The sequence below is a fragment of the Cryptotermes secundus genome, unplaced genomic scaffold, assembly GCF_002891405.2.
Source record: "Cryptotermes secundus unplaced genomic scaffold, Csec_1.0 scaffold2152, whole genome shotgun sequence".
NCBI classification, from domain to species: Eukaryota; Metazoa; Arthropoda; class Insecta; order Blattodea; family Kalotermitidae; genus Cryptotermes; species Cryptotermes secundus.
Window position 1 is genome coordinate 1 of NW_019720750.1, and position 14,693 is coordinate 14,693.

The 14,693-nt window shown below is 36.7% G+C and overlaps 1 protein-coding gene and 1 long non-coding RNA gene across 3 annotated transcripts; one reads left to right on the top strand and one right to left on the bottom strand.

The window, feature by feature from the left end:
- Positions 1–1,996: 1,996 nt before the first annotated feature.
- Positions 1,997–4,133, bottom strand: LOC111873479 (DNA-binding protein RFX2; the record flags this gene model as incomplete). Its single annotated transcript, XM_023868235.2, is given in 1 exon segment — positions 1,997–4,133. A coding segment is annotated over 1 exon segment (2,137 nt), but the record flags the coding sequence as incomplete, so codon positions are not given.
- A 443-nt stretch (positions 4,134–4,576) lies between these two features.
- Positions 4,577–11,398, top strand: LOC111873488. 2 transcript variants are annotated; one of them, XR_004514013.1, is made up of 3 exons: positions 4,577–5,755; positions 6,904–7,039; positions 11,246–11,398. It is a non-coding gene; the product is annotated as an uncharacterized LOC111873488 (long non-coding RNA). The 2 variants fall into 2 exon arrangements; XR_002844392.2 differs by lacking the exon at positions 11,246–11,398 and adding an exon at positions 8,084–8,921.
- The last annotated feature ends 3,295 nt before the right edge of the window (positions 11,399–14,693 follow it).

Here is a 14,693-nt window from a genome sequence, read left to right on the forward strand (position 1 = left end):
GCAAGCGGCAGTTCCTGGTCGACACCGATTCCGACCTGTGCGTATACCCCCGCAAGCCTTCAGCGAACGCATCTTCTGCTACACAGCAACCGACCGAGCCAGTCGATCCTACCGGCACGCTCAGCACGGCATCACCGCCCAGACAGGCCAGCCAACGCTTGAACATTATACGTGTATTCCGTGTTCTGTATATTGACTTTAAACGATTCAATATATACAATTGTACAGTTTCGTGTGGTTTGTCCATTGGAGTATTGACAACAATATTCTCTTCCAGATAAAACAATGCAGGCAGGAAAGTAATCTAGAAATCCTAATAAAGAACAGGGAAATATCAAATGTAAAAAAGACAAATTTCCTGGGGGTAGTAATATATAGTACCTTGAGCTGGGAATTACATATTGAAAAACCTGCAGTAGAATTAACCATAACCTGTTCATAATTAACAGGCTGTCGAAAATACTTGATTTAAATGAAAGAAAAATGTTGTATTACGGTTTGATCTATCCTCATCTCTCTTATGGAATAATATTATGGGGACATAGTGCTAAGATCCTCACTAGAGGAATTTTTATACACCAAAAAAGGGCAATAAGGTACATTGCATGGCTAAAACATCTGGAATCATGCAGGGATAGCTTTAGAAATCTAAAGATACTAACAGTATACTCGCTAAAGAAACAAGAAACAATCCTATATGTAAAAAAAAGAGTGTAACTGCGCAGTGAATGAACAAATACATACATATAACACAAGAAATAATAAAGTCTATCATATATATGGGCACAACTTAGAACTTTATAATAGTAATCCTTCAGTAGCTGGCTGTATCTTTTATAACAGATTGCCTAACAACATAAAAAAAGTTGAAAACAATAATAGTTCACGAGGGAATTGAAGAAATTACTTATTCAGAGGTGCTATTACTCAACGGAAGATAATTTGAATGATGAATTCTCGAATATTGGCTGCTGATACAAGCAGAAGTATGTAGTATATAATGTATAAAGTATTGTATATCTTATATAATTTTTTAATATTAAGATTGTTGTAATTTAATAATGTATATTAGCTGAAAGACTTGTCCTATATCATTGTATCATGATCTACAGAATTAATGAAAGAATGAATGAATATCTAACCTGGAGATGTAACTTTGGCAATAACCTTCGACTCTCGTTTCAGAGCCACAGCAAATCAAAATTCATACCTACCAATTTGCATATAATCGACCACATATACCTATGTGTGTGTTTGTGTGACAAATCATATTGGTTTGTCAGGGCTCTCTGATTGGTTGTTACCTGTGTACTAGTTCTGCCACCGCATAAAGGGAAAATAATGACGGTAATGACCGTAGTCATCATAGTTACATATGTTTCTTCTTCTCCGATGTCACAAAAGCTGTGTTACCATTGACTTCTGCAATCTCCATGTAGACATAAGTAATATAATGGCTCCCAGAAGTGACAAAGGCACACTAGACCATAATGAGAGTGGCATTATAATTAATTGTTCTTGTTATTATTAATAAACTGTGAATGGCATGTTAATTAAACATTCATATTATTATGAATATATGTTACTGTCTATAATGCATGGAAATAAAAGTCTGTAATATTGTATATTTATACATATTGTCAAGTGTTAGTGACTAGACATGGTGTTTGAATTGACAATTTCATTTATTCAATGTTAATGACATAACTACAAATATATATTTATGTTTCACTAATTAACTCATATGATAGAATATTGAAATATGAGGTATGACATAGATTATTTACATATGACCAGAATTAATGCTATCATTAGTCAATCTTGAAACGTTTTATGGCAACTGCACGGTGGCTAGCTTCATTAGTTCCAACAACACAGGTTGTGGGAGCTATCTTCCTTCTGAAATTAACAGGAACTTCCTCTTTAAAAGACAGATCCCCGTTACAGGGCCCTGGTAGGATGAATTCACTCAAATTGGACTGATTGTTATTGTATTTTTCTCCCATTACTCCAATAGGAGTGTTCCCTGTCTCCAGAGCCACTTTGTGCTCAATAATGAAGAATATATATTTGTCATATAGTAGATGGATCACATGAAGGGAGCCAAAGCTTGCTGCACTTCTGAGTGATATGTCTCTGATAACCAATGAACTGTAAAATGACCATTTGAGTAGGAACTGTCTTGCGGCCTTCGCAAAGTTGGGTGTTCCTTCATATGGTTTCAGCACCTGTGAAATGACACCCTCCAACCAGGCTGACCATTGCTCTAATGAATTCTGCTCATGCAGTATCTTTTTGAAGACAACCTCCAGTTGTACCATACTATCATCACACTGACATACCCATGATGCTTGGGCTTGTATTTTGCAAAAGTCAACTTGATTGAGGTCAACCAGCATCTGGTGTCTCAGTGAATAGTTCTGAAGAACATGATGTACAGCTTGAGCCAGATGGTTTAGTGAGCTGTAGCGCCATAACGTCTGTGCCAAGACACTCATAGCAGAGACTTTGATGTGCACCATTTCCTCAGGACAGTTTGTCATGGCTCTTTTTAGGCACGATTCAAGTCCATTTGCAAAGTTTTGAATTGACTGTATTACTGAACTTGGAATTGGCACAAGAATATTAGGAATGAGGATGTCGACTGCAATCTGATGGAACTGGCAATCCACACGCCAGACAAATTGTTGAACTGGCCCACACTTGCATAAGAGATACAGCTTTCTTTTGGGCAAATATTTCTCCTTGTCACATTCGTCACCGTTGTTATTATCCTGACTTTGCCAGAATTCTCTCCACAAACTCTCAACAGTGTTGAATTTTAAGTTCACAACTGAATTCACAAAGGCCGCACAGTGTTCTATGTAGATACAACGAAATGTGTCCAAATCTTCAAGTGTGCAGTCCTCAGGTAGGTCTACAGGAAATTCTATATCTGGAAAGTTGGGTATTGCTTCTGGTAGGTCACCTGGATACAGGTGTTCATGAGGGTCGTGTTGTAATGAATTGGAGTGACACAAGCTGACTGAACTGTTTGCATTTTGCTCATATTTGTTTCCCATTTTCAGAATGCCAGTCCCACCACCTGAGCGGGACTGGAATTTATGGCCTCTCTGTGGTTTTTGCTGCCAATCAACTAAGTCGTTTTCTTCTGCCAGTTTACTCGCTGCTGATCCAGGAATTAGACGGATCCCATAATAGTGGTATTTGCTATTACCCCTTTTACCAAATCTTCTGGTTTTCAGCTGAGGAAAAACTCTGCTGATGATCTTCCCTAGCAATTGTGGAATAAGAGGTTTTAATTTGTCTTCATTACAGTGATGGAGGTAAAGTTTGTACACTGTAGAACGAGGAAGGCTCATGTCTGAAGCTAATTCAAAGTTCTGCAACAACCATCCATCAGGGGTCAACAAAGTGTTAGCAGTGACTGAGTGTGTTGCAGTGATGGTATGGATCGTATTTGGATCGACAACTTGCTGTTTAATGTAGGCACCACTCTCCTTAGCATGCAACTGGTCTGTAGTTGTTCCATGCATTACATCACTTTCCATCTGATTTGGAGAAAAGTCAAAGTTCTGGAACAACCATTCATCAATGGGCAACGAAGTGTTAGCCGTGACTGAGTGTGTTGCAGTGATGGTATGGACCGTATTTGGATCGACATCTTGCTGTTTAATGTAGGCACCACTATCCTTAGCAAGCAACTGGTCTGTAATTGTTCCGTGCGTTAAATCACTCTTCATCTGTTTTGGAGGTAATTCAAAGTTCTGCAAATACCATTCAGCATCGGGCATTGAAGTGTCAGCGGTGACTGAGTGTGTTGCAGTGATGGTATGGACCTTATTTAGATCGACATCTTGCTGTGTAATGTAGGCACCATCCTCCTTAGCAAGCAACTGGTCTGTAGTTGTTCCGTGCATTAAATCACTTTCCATCTGATCATGTGTAATTGCACTGGTGTTCACGGAATAGTGTTGGCCAGATCCTAAGAGGTATATTTCAGTAGATTCCTCCTCCATGTCCATTGGCTGCAAGTTATGTAAGTCTGAAGAGATGGCTTGGCCTGTGTTCCCTACATACTCGCACTCCTGGATCATGATTTGCACCCCCTCTTCAGTCTCGATGTGCGACATAGTTACGTTGTGGCTGCTATAGTGTATTCACTCCTGCTGATCTGTTCGAAACGTCCGCCATTCACTTCCGCACTCTTACAAGTTCTGCCTTCGACTGACTGCCTAGACCGGTGGAGACCTTTATATACCCGCCGTGTATGCCTGTTACGCAAGCGCAGGCTGCCCTTGCTACGTAATAGCCGTCTGCGCTTGTTACGTAATCGCCGCCTGCGCTTGTTGCGTAGTAGCAACGCTGCGCGTGTTGGGACTCAGAATATCTTTTGCTTGTATGATGTTTTGATGTAGTCCCAGTATATACACATGGGCAACATTAAAATAAGTAATTTTTCCTTGTACTTGTAACTATTTCCATATTACTTCCAACAGATACGGTTTTGGTACCAGGTAATGTTAGTTGAGTTGTATCTAATTTAATTTATATTACATTTGTGTTGGATATAATAAACATAACTTCCGCATAGGGCGCATTTTGCTGAAGTATTTGGATTATTTTTGCACAACGTTGTGCACCGACATCTTGCTCACTGTAGAATGTCGTTTTTCTCTCTTGGGACTTGACTGTTATTTTCATTTTGCATAAGTATTTAATTTCGTATATGCTCATATTTTTTTCTTTAGGTTCTAGGTCTCATGAAAAACAAAGGCACTGGTTCTTTTGTTTGACGATGCCTGTCATTTAGTATATTGCGGACAGTATGGCCTTGTTTTTATAGTACCACTTTTATTTCGTCCGTGGTTACTGAGTGATGTAGATTTGGTATTACTACCCTATAGGCCATTTCTTCTCTGATCTGATATGTGATATACTATTTTTTCTTACTGGAGCCGTCTGATTACTTTCCGTTACGGTTCTGATATGGTCACATTGATTTTTATTGTTTCATTTGAGAGTGCTTTGCAGTAATACTTTCCTTCTGGCTTGTTGTATACGGGGGTTTAGATCGTTCAGATCGTTCGTATTCTGTTGGTTGTTTAACTATTAAGATGGCGGACGATACACCGGGATTTAGATTCTCTTGGACCTTTTGGTTGTTTCACAATATCACTATTACGATGGCGGTTCGATTGTCTGTACGTGAGCAATGTTGGGAAGAAAATAACTGATATTCGCGATGTTCCCATTATCGGGGTGTTCAAATAATAAACAGTTACCGGTATCAAAAGGTTGTATGTTGTAAAGTGATTGAAAACTTGAGAAGAGTGTAATAACATCTTAGCAATAGCAAACCGTCAAGCGGAGAAAGAAGCAATTCTGACGGAAATTAATATTTTATAGAGAGTCTAAAAGCCCAGACTTATAATTGGCAGAAAGACGAGGATGGTTGGTGCAAGGTAACTAAGAGTTGTAAAAGAGCAGATTTAGTAAATAGCCAATCTATAGCGGTATCAATCGTTTTCAACCTCTCGGTAACCTCAACGAATCTGCTGGAAGACTCGAAGTGCATGAAAAAAGTGTGGTAAAGCTGTAGTAGTGGATAGGACGACAAAGAAAAAATAATAGTCACGCTAAAGGAATAGTGAAATCAGGTGCAGATGTGGAAGTGATATTACGTTCTAATATGAAAGAATACATGAACTTAACTAAAAAGGATTTTTTAATAATTTGGGATGGTATAAAAGAAGTAAGTAGAAATGAAACACAAAAAGGTCTTTCATATATTCGGAAACATACATATGAACCAAAATACTAATGTAAGTGTCTTGAGTCTTGTGTGAATACAGAAATTATGAATTTTTGTAGAAAGGAAGGCAAGCATTTGAAATCGTTTGACCATGCGCCCTATATTAAGTTTAGTTGTGACAGAAAATATCATACTAGACATGGTTTCCACTTGAATTCAAAAGGTGAGGAATATGTAGCTAAGCAGTTAGTTACTTTTATAGAAACAAAATCAAATAAAAATTAACAGACTGTTACACCTTTAAATTGGAAGAAGGATAAAATGGAGAAGTGTGAAAGTAAGGATAGTATTAGTTCAGAAGTTCAGGTAACCTTATCTGTGGGCGAAGGTAAACAGTATGGAAGGATGTCTTCCTTATCTTTAAGTAAGTGATTCAGGAGACAACTGGCAAATAGAACTGTTGACTTTTTGTAGTAACACCTCAAAATAAAGAATTGAAACCCTTTGCATAGTATCTGGGATCTAACACAAATAGTAAATTCTAAATACAAGTCTTCAGTGTGCAACTCACTAAATATATTTTGTCAAAATATCAGGGTCCTTCAACATAAAATTGATGAATTGAATATGTTACATTGTCATGACCTAAGTCCACATGTAATTTGTATAACTGAGCATTAATTAACAGAGCAGGAACTTTTAATGTTTAAACCAAACAATTATAGTTTAACCTCCAAATTTTCACGTTTACTCAATAAAGAGGAGGGGTATGCATTTACTGTAAACTGGAGATGGACTGTATTCCAGTTGATATAACTCAATAATGCATAGTAAAAGGTTATTGAGGCTAATGCAGCCCAGATGAAAATCTGCAATAATTTCATTATAGTAGTATGTATTTACAGATCTTGTGGAAATGTTGAGGAATTTATTAAGCAACTTGAATTAATTTTAAAGTTTATATGTAAGCCTAAATTTGAAATAATAATATGTGATAATTTTAATGTACATTTCTTAGGAAATTCAAGTAAAGTTCACCATGTTATTTCACTTTTTCTAATGTATAATCTGTTTCGGGTTGTTGATTTCCCCACCAGGATAACAAAAGATTCTAGTACTGCAATAGATAATTTTTTTTTGGATTGCAGCAGATTAAACACATTTCAAGTGTTCACCGTAATCATTGGACTTCCAGATCACGATGCTCAGAGTTTGACTGTATATAATGTTTTTAGTTGTCAAAAGAAAACAAATAGATTTGTTAAAAGAAGAATTATAAAAGAGGTTAGTATTAAAACTTTTACTGATATGCTCCAAAATGAAACCTGGGACAATAGTTTTAGTAATATGGATGTTAATGTAAGTTTTAACGTATTTTTAACACCTTTTTCATTATTTTTTAAACATTCTTTCCAATGCAATATGTAAAAAATAATGCCTATCCTAACCAATGGCTTACAAAAGGTATTAGAATATCTTGTAGGTGTAAAAAGTATTTATGTATGATGTGTAGAACTATTAATCGCCCAAAATTAAAGAGTATTATACTTAATACTGTACTTTGTTAAGGAAAGTTATCAGAAGAGCAAAAGTGATGTATTATGATGAAATAATAATGGTTTCAACCAATAAATCAAAGGTGTCTTGGAAAATCATCCTTAATAAAATTGGCCGAGAGCCCAACAAGAAATTTACCTATTCTGAGCTGAGAGATTGAAATGTAAAAATTGACATTAATAAAGCAGCAAAGTTATTTAATAATTATTTATAAGTTCTGTGGATAAATTAATTAGTCAGCATTTTAACAATGAAGGTTTTTTATCTCTACTTCACTAGGGCTCTTCTGATAAGTTCTCTGAAGTAGTAAGTATACTAATTACCACAGCAGAAATTTTAAGCTCAATTTTATAATTAAAAAATAAGACTTATTGTGGATATGATGGGTTGTCTAATAAAATTATCAAATTATGTGGAGAACAGATAGCTAAACCTCTTGCTCATATTTATAATCACTCATTAAATTCTGGCATTTGCCCTGGTCGATTGAAATGTGCAAATATCAAACCATGTTTTAAGAAAGGTGATACCTCAGAAATTTCTAATTATAGACCGATATCCTTATTGACAAGATTTTCTAAATTATTTGAAATATTTGTGCTCAACTGGTTAAAACAACATTTAGTAAACAATGATATTCTTGCTGCTGAACAATATGGATTTCATAGTGGTTATTTCTACCCAAACTGCTGTTTTCAATTTAACTGATCTTATTCTGAAAGCATGGAACAATAAAGAACTTGTAGTAGGTGTTTTTTTGTGATCTTACAGGGGCATTCGATTGTGTTAACCATGGTCTTTTGATATGAAAGTTGGAGTATTATGGAGTGAAAGGTTCTATTTTGAAATGGCTTGAAACTTATTTATATAATAGGAAGCAAATAGTTGTTTTGCAGACTTGCAATTCAGTTACCGCAGCATCTGAGCGGAAAACTAGCAGGTATGGTGTTCTCCAGGGATCTGTTCAGGGTCCACTTATCTTCAATGTCTATATTAATGATTTCCCAAGTATCCTAAAAAATATAGCGCATACGATTTTGTATGCGGATGATACCACAATTATAGTTACTTCAAATGATATAAATACTTTGAATGATAAATTAAATATAGTAATGAAACACATTTCTAATTGGTTTCAAAATAAACATCTGGTACTTAATTTGGGAAAAACTCATTTGATTAAATTTACTACCCCAAAGCCTCTGGAATATACATTATTAGTAACATAATAATTTAGGTCTTAAAGTTGAAGATAATGTTAAATATTTTTGGGTATATATGTAGATCGTCATCTTAATTGGAAACAACAATCTGAAAAATTATTTAAAAAATTGAATACGGCATGTTTCATGTTCAGGAAGTTACAGTTCATTGTTAGTGAGCAAGTCCTAGGAATGGTCTGTTTTTCTCATTATCAGTCACAACTTGAATGTGGTATTATTTTTTGGGATTCTACCCCAGCAGTGAAAAGCGTTTTTGCAGCCCAAAAATGGACAGTTAGGGTTATGTTAAGATTGAGTCCTAGAAGCTCTTGTAAAGAAGGCTTTAAGAGAATGGGTATTTTAACAGTTCCTTGTTTGAGTCCTAGAAGCTCTTGTAAAGAAGGCTTTAAGAGAATGGGTATTTTAACAGTTCCTTGTTTTTGTCCTAGAAGCTCTTGTAAAGAAGGCTTTAAGAGAATGGGTATTTTAACAGTTCCTTGTTTTAGTCCTAGAAGCTCTTGTAAAGAAGGCTTTAAGAGAATGGGTATTTTAACAGTTCCTTGTTTTAGTCCTAGAAGCTCTTGTAAAGAAGGCTTTAAGAGAATGGGTATTTTAACAGTTCCTTGTTTTAGTCCTAGAAGCTCTTGTAAAGAAGGCTTTAAGAGAATGGGTATTTTAACAGTTCCTTGTTTTAGTCCTAGAAGCTCTTGTAAAGAAGGCTTTAAGAGAATGGGTATTTTAACAGTTCCTTGTTTTAGTCCTAGAAGCTCTTGTAAAGAAGGCTTTAAGAGAATGGGTATTTTAACAGTTCCTTGTTTTAGTCCTAGAAGCTCTTGTAAAGAAGGCTTTAAGAGAATGGGTATTTTAACAGTTCCTTGTTTTAGTCCTAGAAGCTCTTGTAAAGAAGGCTTTAAGAGAATGGGTATTTTAACAGTTCCTTGTTTTAGTCCTAGAAGCTCTTGTAAAGAAGGCTTTAAGAGAATGGGTATTTTAACAGTTCCTTGTTTTAGTCCTAGAAGCTCTTGTAAAGAAGGCTTTAAGAGAATGGGTATTTTAACAGTTCCTTGTTTTAGTCCTAGAAGCTCTTGTAAAGAAGGCTTTAAGAGAATGGGTATTTTAACAGTTCCTTGTTTTAGTCCTAGAAGCTCTTGTAAAGAAGGCTTTAAGAGAATGGGTATTTTAACAGTTCCTTGTTTTAGTCCTAGAAGCTCTTGTAAAGAAGGCTTTAAGAGAATGGGTATTTTAACAGTTCCTTGTTTTAGTCCTAGAAGCTCTTGTAAAGAAGGCTTTAAGAGAATGGGTATTTTAACAGTTCCTTGTTTTAGTCCTAGAAGCTCTTGTAAAGAAGGCTTTAAGAGAATGGGTATTTTAACAGTTCCTTGTTTTAGTCCTAGAAGCTCTTGTAAAGAAGGCTTTAAGAGAATGGGTATTTTAACAGTTCCTTGTTTTAGTCCTAGAAGCTCTTGTAAAGNTATGATGATGTTCATTGTTAGAAATCTTAATATTTATCAAACAAATAATGCTGTTCATCATATATGCACATGACAGTTTGAAAAGTTACATGTTTCCTCAGTAAGACAATTTTTTATTCAAAGAGGTGTGTTGTATTCATAGATTATAATTTATAATAATCTGCCCCAAAATAAACAAATCTTGAAAGACAGTGTGAATATTTTTAGGCATACATTGAAGAATGTTCTTATTTCAAATGCTTTTTATTCAATAGACGAATACATTTCAAGCAAAAATTTTGCTGGATAAATTAATGTATTGTTATTTGTAATTGTTGATGTGCCTGGGCTGTGATTGACAATTTCACCCACTATATTTGGTAGTTCTAATGTTGTATAAGTGTTTTTTATCATTCTTAATTTGTTTGTAATTGTTGTTCACTTGATTATTTATTTGCAATTAAGTCTCTTTATGACGAGTTCTATATCCAGTTTGGATCAGACAGCGGATCAATGAAACTATGAACTATATATGTATGTATTCTATTTTGACAGAATTAAGTGAAATTTGCTACTACTGCAGTATTAAGTTGAATATAGATTATAATAATGAAGTAGCCAAAGAAGTAAGAAAATCTTTTCCATGTCATATAAATTGATGATATTTTTAAGAAGAAAAGCATTGAATGTATGAACCCCAAGTTCAGCATGCATTGCCGTGAGAGCAGTTACATCATACATGAAAACAAATTCAAAACCAATTTATTATGGGTATTATTATTCCATTGTTTCATATGGAATTACCTTGTGGGGAAATTATGACAGCAAAGAAGTATTTAACTTCAAAATAATGACCGCATCATAGCTGAAGTGGTTAGTCGCAGGCTTCCCACTGCGGCGGCCTGGGTTCGATCCCGGGTCTAGTCAAGTGGGATTTGTGGTGGACAAAGTGGCGCTGGGGCAGGTTTTCTCCAAGTACTTCAGTTTCCCCTGCCAGTCTTCATTCCACCAATTGCTCCACAGTCACCCTCACCTATCATCTGGGGCTGGTACAATAGGGCAGAAGTGGCCACAGTACAAGGGACTTAGTCCCACCCCACTAGCAAAAAAAGAAACTTCAATATAAAGGAATTAGAATAGTGGTAGGGCTGGAAGTAATGTCCAAGGGAATTATTTGAAACATTAAATTACTTTCCCTTGCCAATGAATTGTTACAGTACTGTCACTTATTATGGATAACATTGAGAAACTTCTGACATTGCTCCACTTCCTGCTTCCAGGCGGCTGAGGTCCAACAAGAGTGATCCATTCTGTTGTGCGAGCTTGAACTGTTCACTCAATTCATTCCTGGTCTGTACGATTTTGATTGGTTGATTGCCGGAGGTCTATTACCTCCATGGACTTACATTGTATTCGCATTTAGTATTTAATATATATATATATATATAGTCATTTGATATATTTGTTATAGTGTCTTTGAGTTGGTACGTCCTACCCAAAAAACAAATTCCAGTCTTCAAGACATTTTCACATTTCAAAGTGGTAGCAGAGTGTGGTTTGGTTTTTGGGATCTTTTAGTCGTTGCCCTAGTTTTCTGTTTTCTTGCTGTTGTTTTCATTATGACTACATAGCCAGTACTGCCTGAGTACTTGCATGGGGATGAACTAGAGTATGAGGTCGCCATTCGAGGGGTTCCTGTCGAAGGGTTGAATGTGGCTGCACTGAGAGCGTTGTTCAGGATCTCTTGCGATGTTGAAGTGAACGCTGAGCAGTTCATCACTACGAAAGGTTTGAAGGATACGCCAACTATTCTTTCCTTTTGTCAGGACAAATTTTTGCAAATCAAAGAGTTGGTGGAAAACATGGACAGTTCCCATGGTTTCATTGATTTCCCTCATAATTTACATAGACTTGCCCATCTTGGTACTTGTCTTCACCATCTGTTCCAGTTTAGAGGAATACCACCCGAGTTGAGTCTTCTGCCCTGACATTGCGTGAGCAAGTGCAGTCACGTTCGGCAGAAATCAACTGCAATTTGCAGAGCGAGGAGCACATGTCATCAGTACCGCTGGTCGCTGCAGGTACGATCAATTTGCACAACGCTGAAGGTAGGGCCAAATCAGTTGTTGTATTTTCTGCCAGTCCACACATGGAGCATTTGATCCCTTCCCCTCTTCTTATTGTGGATCCGGCCAGTCATGAAATGATTGCTCAATCTTGGGTAATCTACCAACCACAGGGGTGTCCACTTATCTTGGTAGTATTTCTACCTTTCCCTTTGTCTTCGCAAAATTGCCGAATCCAGAACAGAAAATGTTTCAGGGTCTTCCCATCACAGACAGATTGGAGATGTCTCAGTTGATTAACTTTTTGCGAGTTTTAGTGCAGATTAGGCACATTCTTACGGTTTTCCAAGTGCCCCCATTTGCGTCTTGCAAGTCGTTTATAGTTGTACCAAGGGGGCATTGGCCTCAGAAACGTTTGACGCAATACGGCGTGCGGATACTCTCCAAGCTTATCATGAGAGTATACTTGAGTTTTTTTATTCCAACACGTGCCATGTTGCCACTGATAAGTTCCGATTATTTGAGAGCCCAAAAGGCCAATGAGCCCCTGTCTGTTTATATTACTGACATTAAGGAAATTGCTGGCTTTCTGCGTCAGGATGCGCACGAAGCAGTGGTGGTCAGAAATATCCTCGATGGGCTCCACCCTCAGGAAAGAAGTCGGCTAGTTTTTGTGATAAACCTGCCACCTATGCCGAACTAGACAACATGTGCATATATGCACACAATATTTTGACGAGCGACAAGAGTCAGAGCTCCCAATCGCGCAATCCACCCACTCCTATGACTCTTGCCGAGCTTTCTGTGTCTGGTAACCCTACTTTGCAACCTTCCCAAAAGGTTTGTTATTGCTGTAACAAAGTTGGGCACATCCGTCGAGAGTGCCGTGTTAAGTTATTGGTATTACCTAGGCATCTGCCTTTGTCCCAAGGTTGACGTAATTGACTAGAAGTTAACACACCGTCCTCTAGTCACCACGTGCCTTTTACCATTTCCATGGGTAATTCTCATATGGTTTCTACCTTGCAGAGTCAGAGTATACAGGGTGTTTCTGGGTATCATTTACCCTGTCTTCAAGTGGAATTGGGTTTCGGGCCAGTGCACGCGCTCTTAGACTCAGGGGCTGTGCGTTCATTAAAATCGTCTGCTTGATTGGGTTAGTTTAGTTATACAGTGCTACAGAATTCAAACTCATGGAATGTTGGCAGTTTTAGGAATTAAACTACAATATAAGTCTATGTACTCTTAGGGACTCAGCTTTGCCACTTTAGGAAGAATGCTAACAAATGTATTGTTAAACCGACTTACTCCCCTTTTGTTAAGGAGCACGAGAAAGCTGCCCAGTTTGACCTCATGTCATTTCATACCATGACTTCTGTTATACAGCGAAAGTACTGAACAGATATCGGCATTTTTGTTTATATTTAGATGTAGGTATCTTTCAGAAGATCATATTCAGTCTTTCATGGCCATTATGGTGCACCATCTGTAGATGTAAGTGACAGTTTCAGAACCAGTCTTATATAAATTATATTTAATATATTCTAGTCACACCTATTTCATTCACTCTTTAATATACCCAAAGGAATTGCCAGATTCGTAAATCAGATACACTATCCTTGAAATCTACTTACTGCCCCACTACCTTTTCTATTTCCAAACTACAACACTTGAAGTGGATACCATATTCATATAGTTTTTTGTAGTGCCTTTAAAAATAGTTTTATTATACTTTCACAGCCCCAGCAGGGAATCAAAGCATCCCCAGTCAACAAAGCACAGACACAGAAGATTTTTCACACCAAAGAAATATGCTGAAAGGAAAGATTTCTTAATTATCTTAATTATAACAGGGAACAGGTAGAGGCAAATATGTATGTGAAATGCTTTAGCACAGTCATCGTATTTCCATTACAAATTCAGACATCTTCATCATTTTCTCTTACCTGATACATCATTATGTGAAAAATATCACTTCAAGTCTATAATGTGTTTTTTGTACTTCCTTATGACAATGGAAGCCACATACATATTAGGTAAAGATATGAAAGCAACACTGCCAACCAAAGGTATACTCATATGTATCTTGTATGTCTGGTAGCTCGACACGAAACATATGTACCTCCTGCTATTTCTTCCATCACACTGAGTTATTCATACTGATTTCTGTGAATATTCCAATTTTTTTATATCTCCGAAGAATGGACCTCTTGCAGGCAAACTCTGGGGGGCAAGGTAGTGACTCACTATTCTTCCCCTGAACCCCACAAAAAAAATAGAAAAGAAAAAAGAACATACAGGGTATATCCATGCTTACAAAGTATCCCAATGTTCAAAATTTAAAATTACAGGTCATATCCTGTCTCTCATTACATAGTCTTTTGTGCCATATCATGTAAATTAAGCACATCCATGTATGGTTTATATATAATTATTCAGGCCACTTCCCGAGGATATTATGAAATTTACATGCAGCTGCAGTATCAAATACTCACTCACCACATACCTTCTAATTACATGAGTATATTTTAATTCCATAGCTTGGTGTTCCTTTGAAGTTTCAGCTAATATTGTGAAATAACAACGAAAACTTATTTTATTCCAGACAAAAGACAAGTATATTCTCAAGGAAACAAACTAATATAATGACTCCTTCATCTAA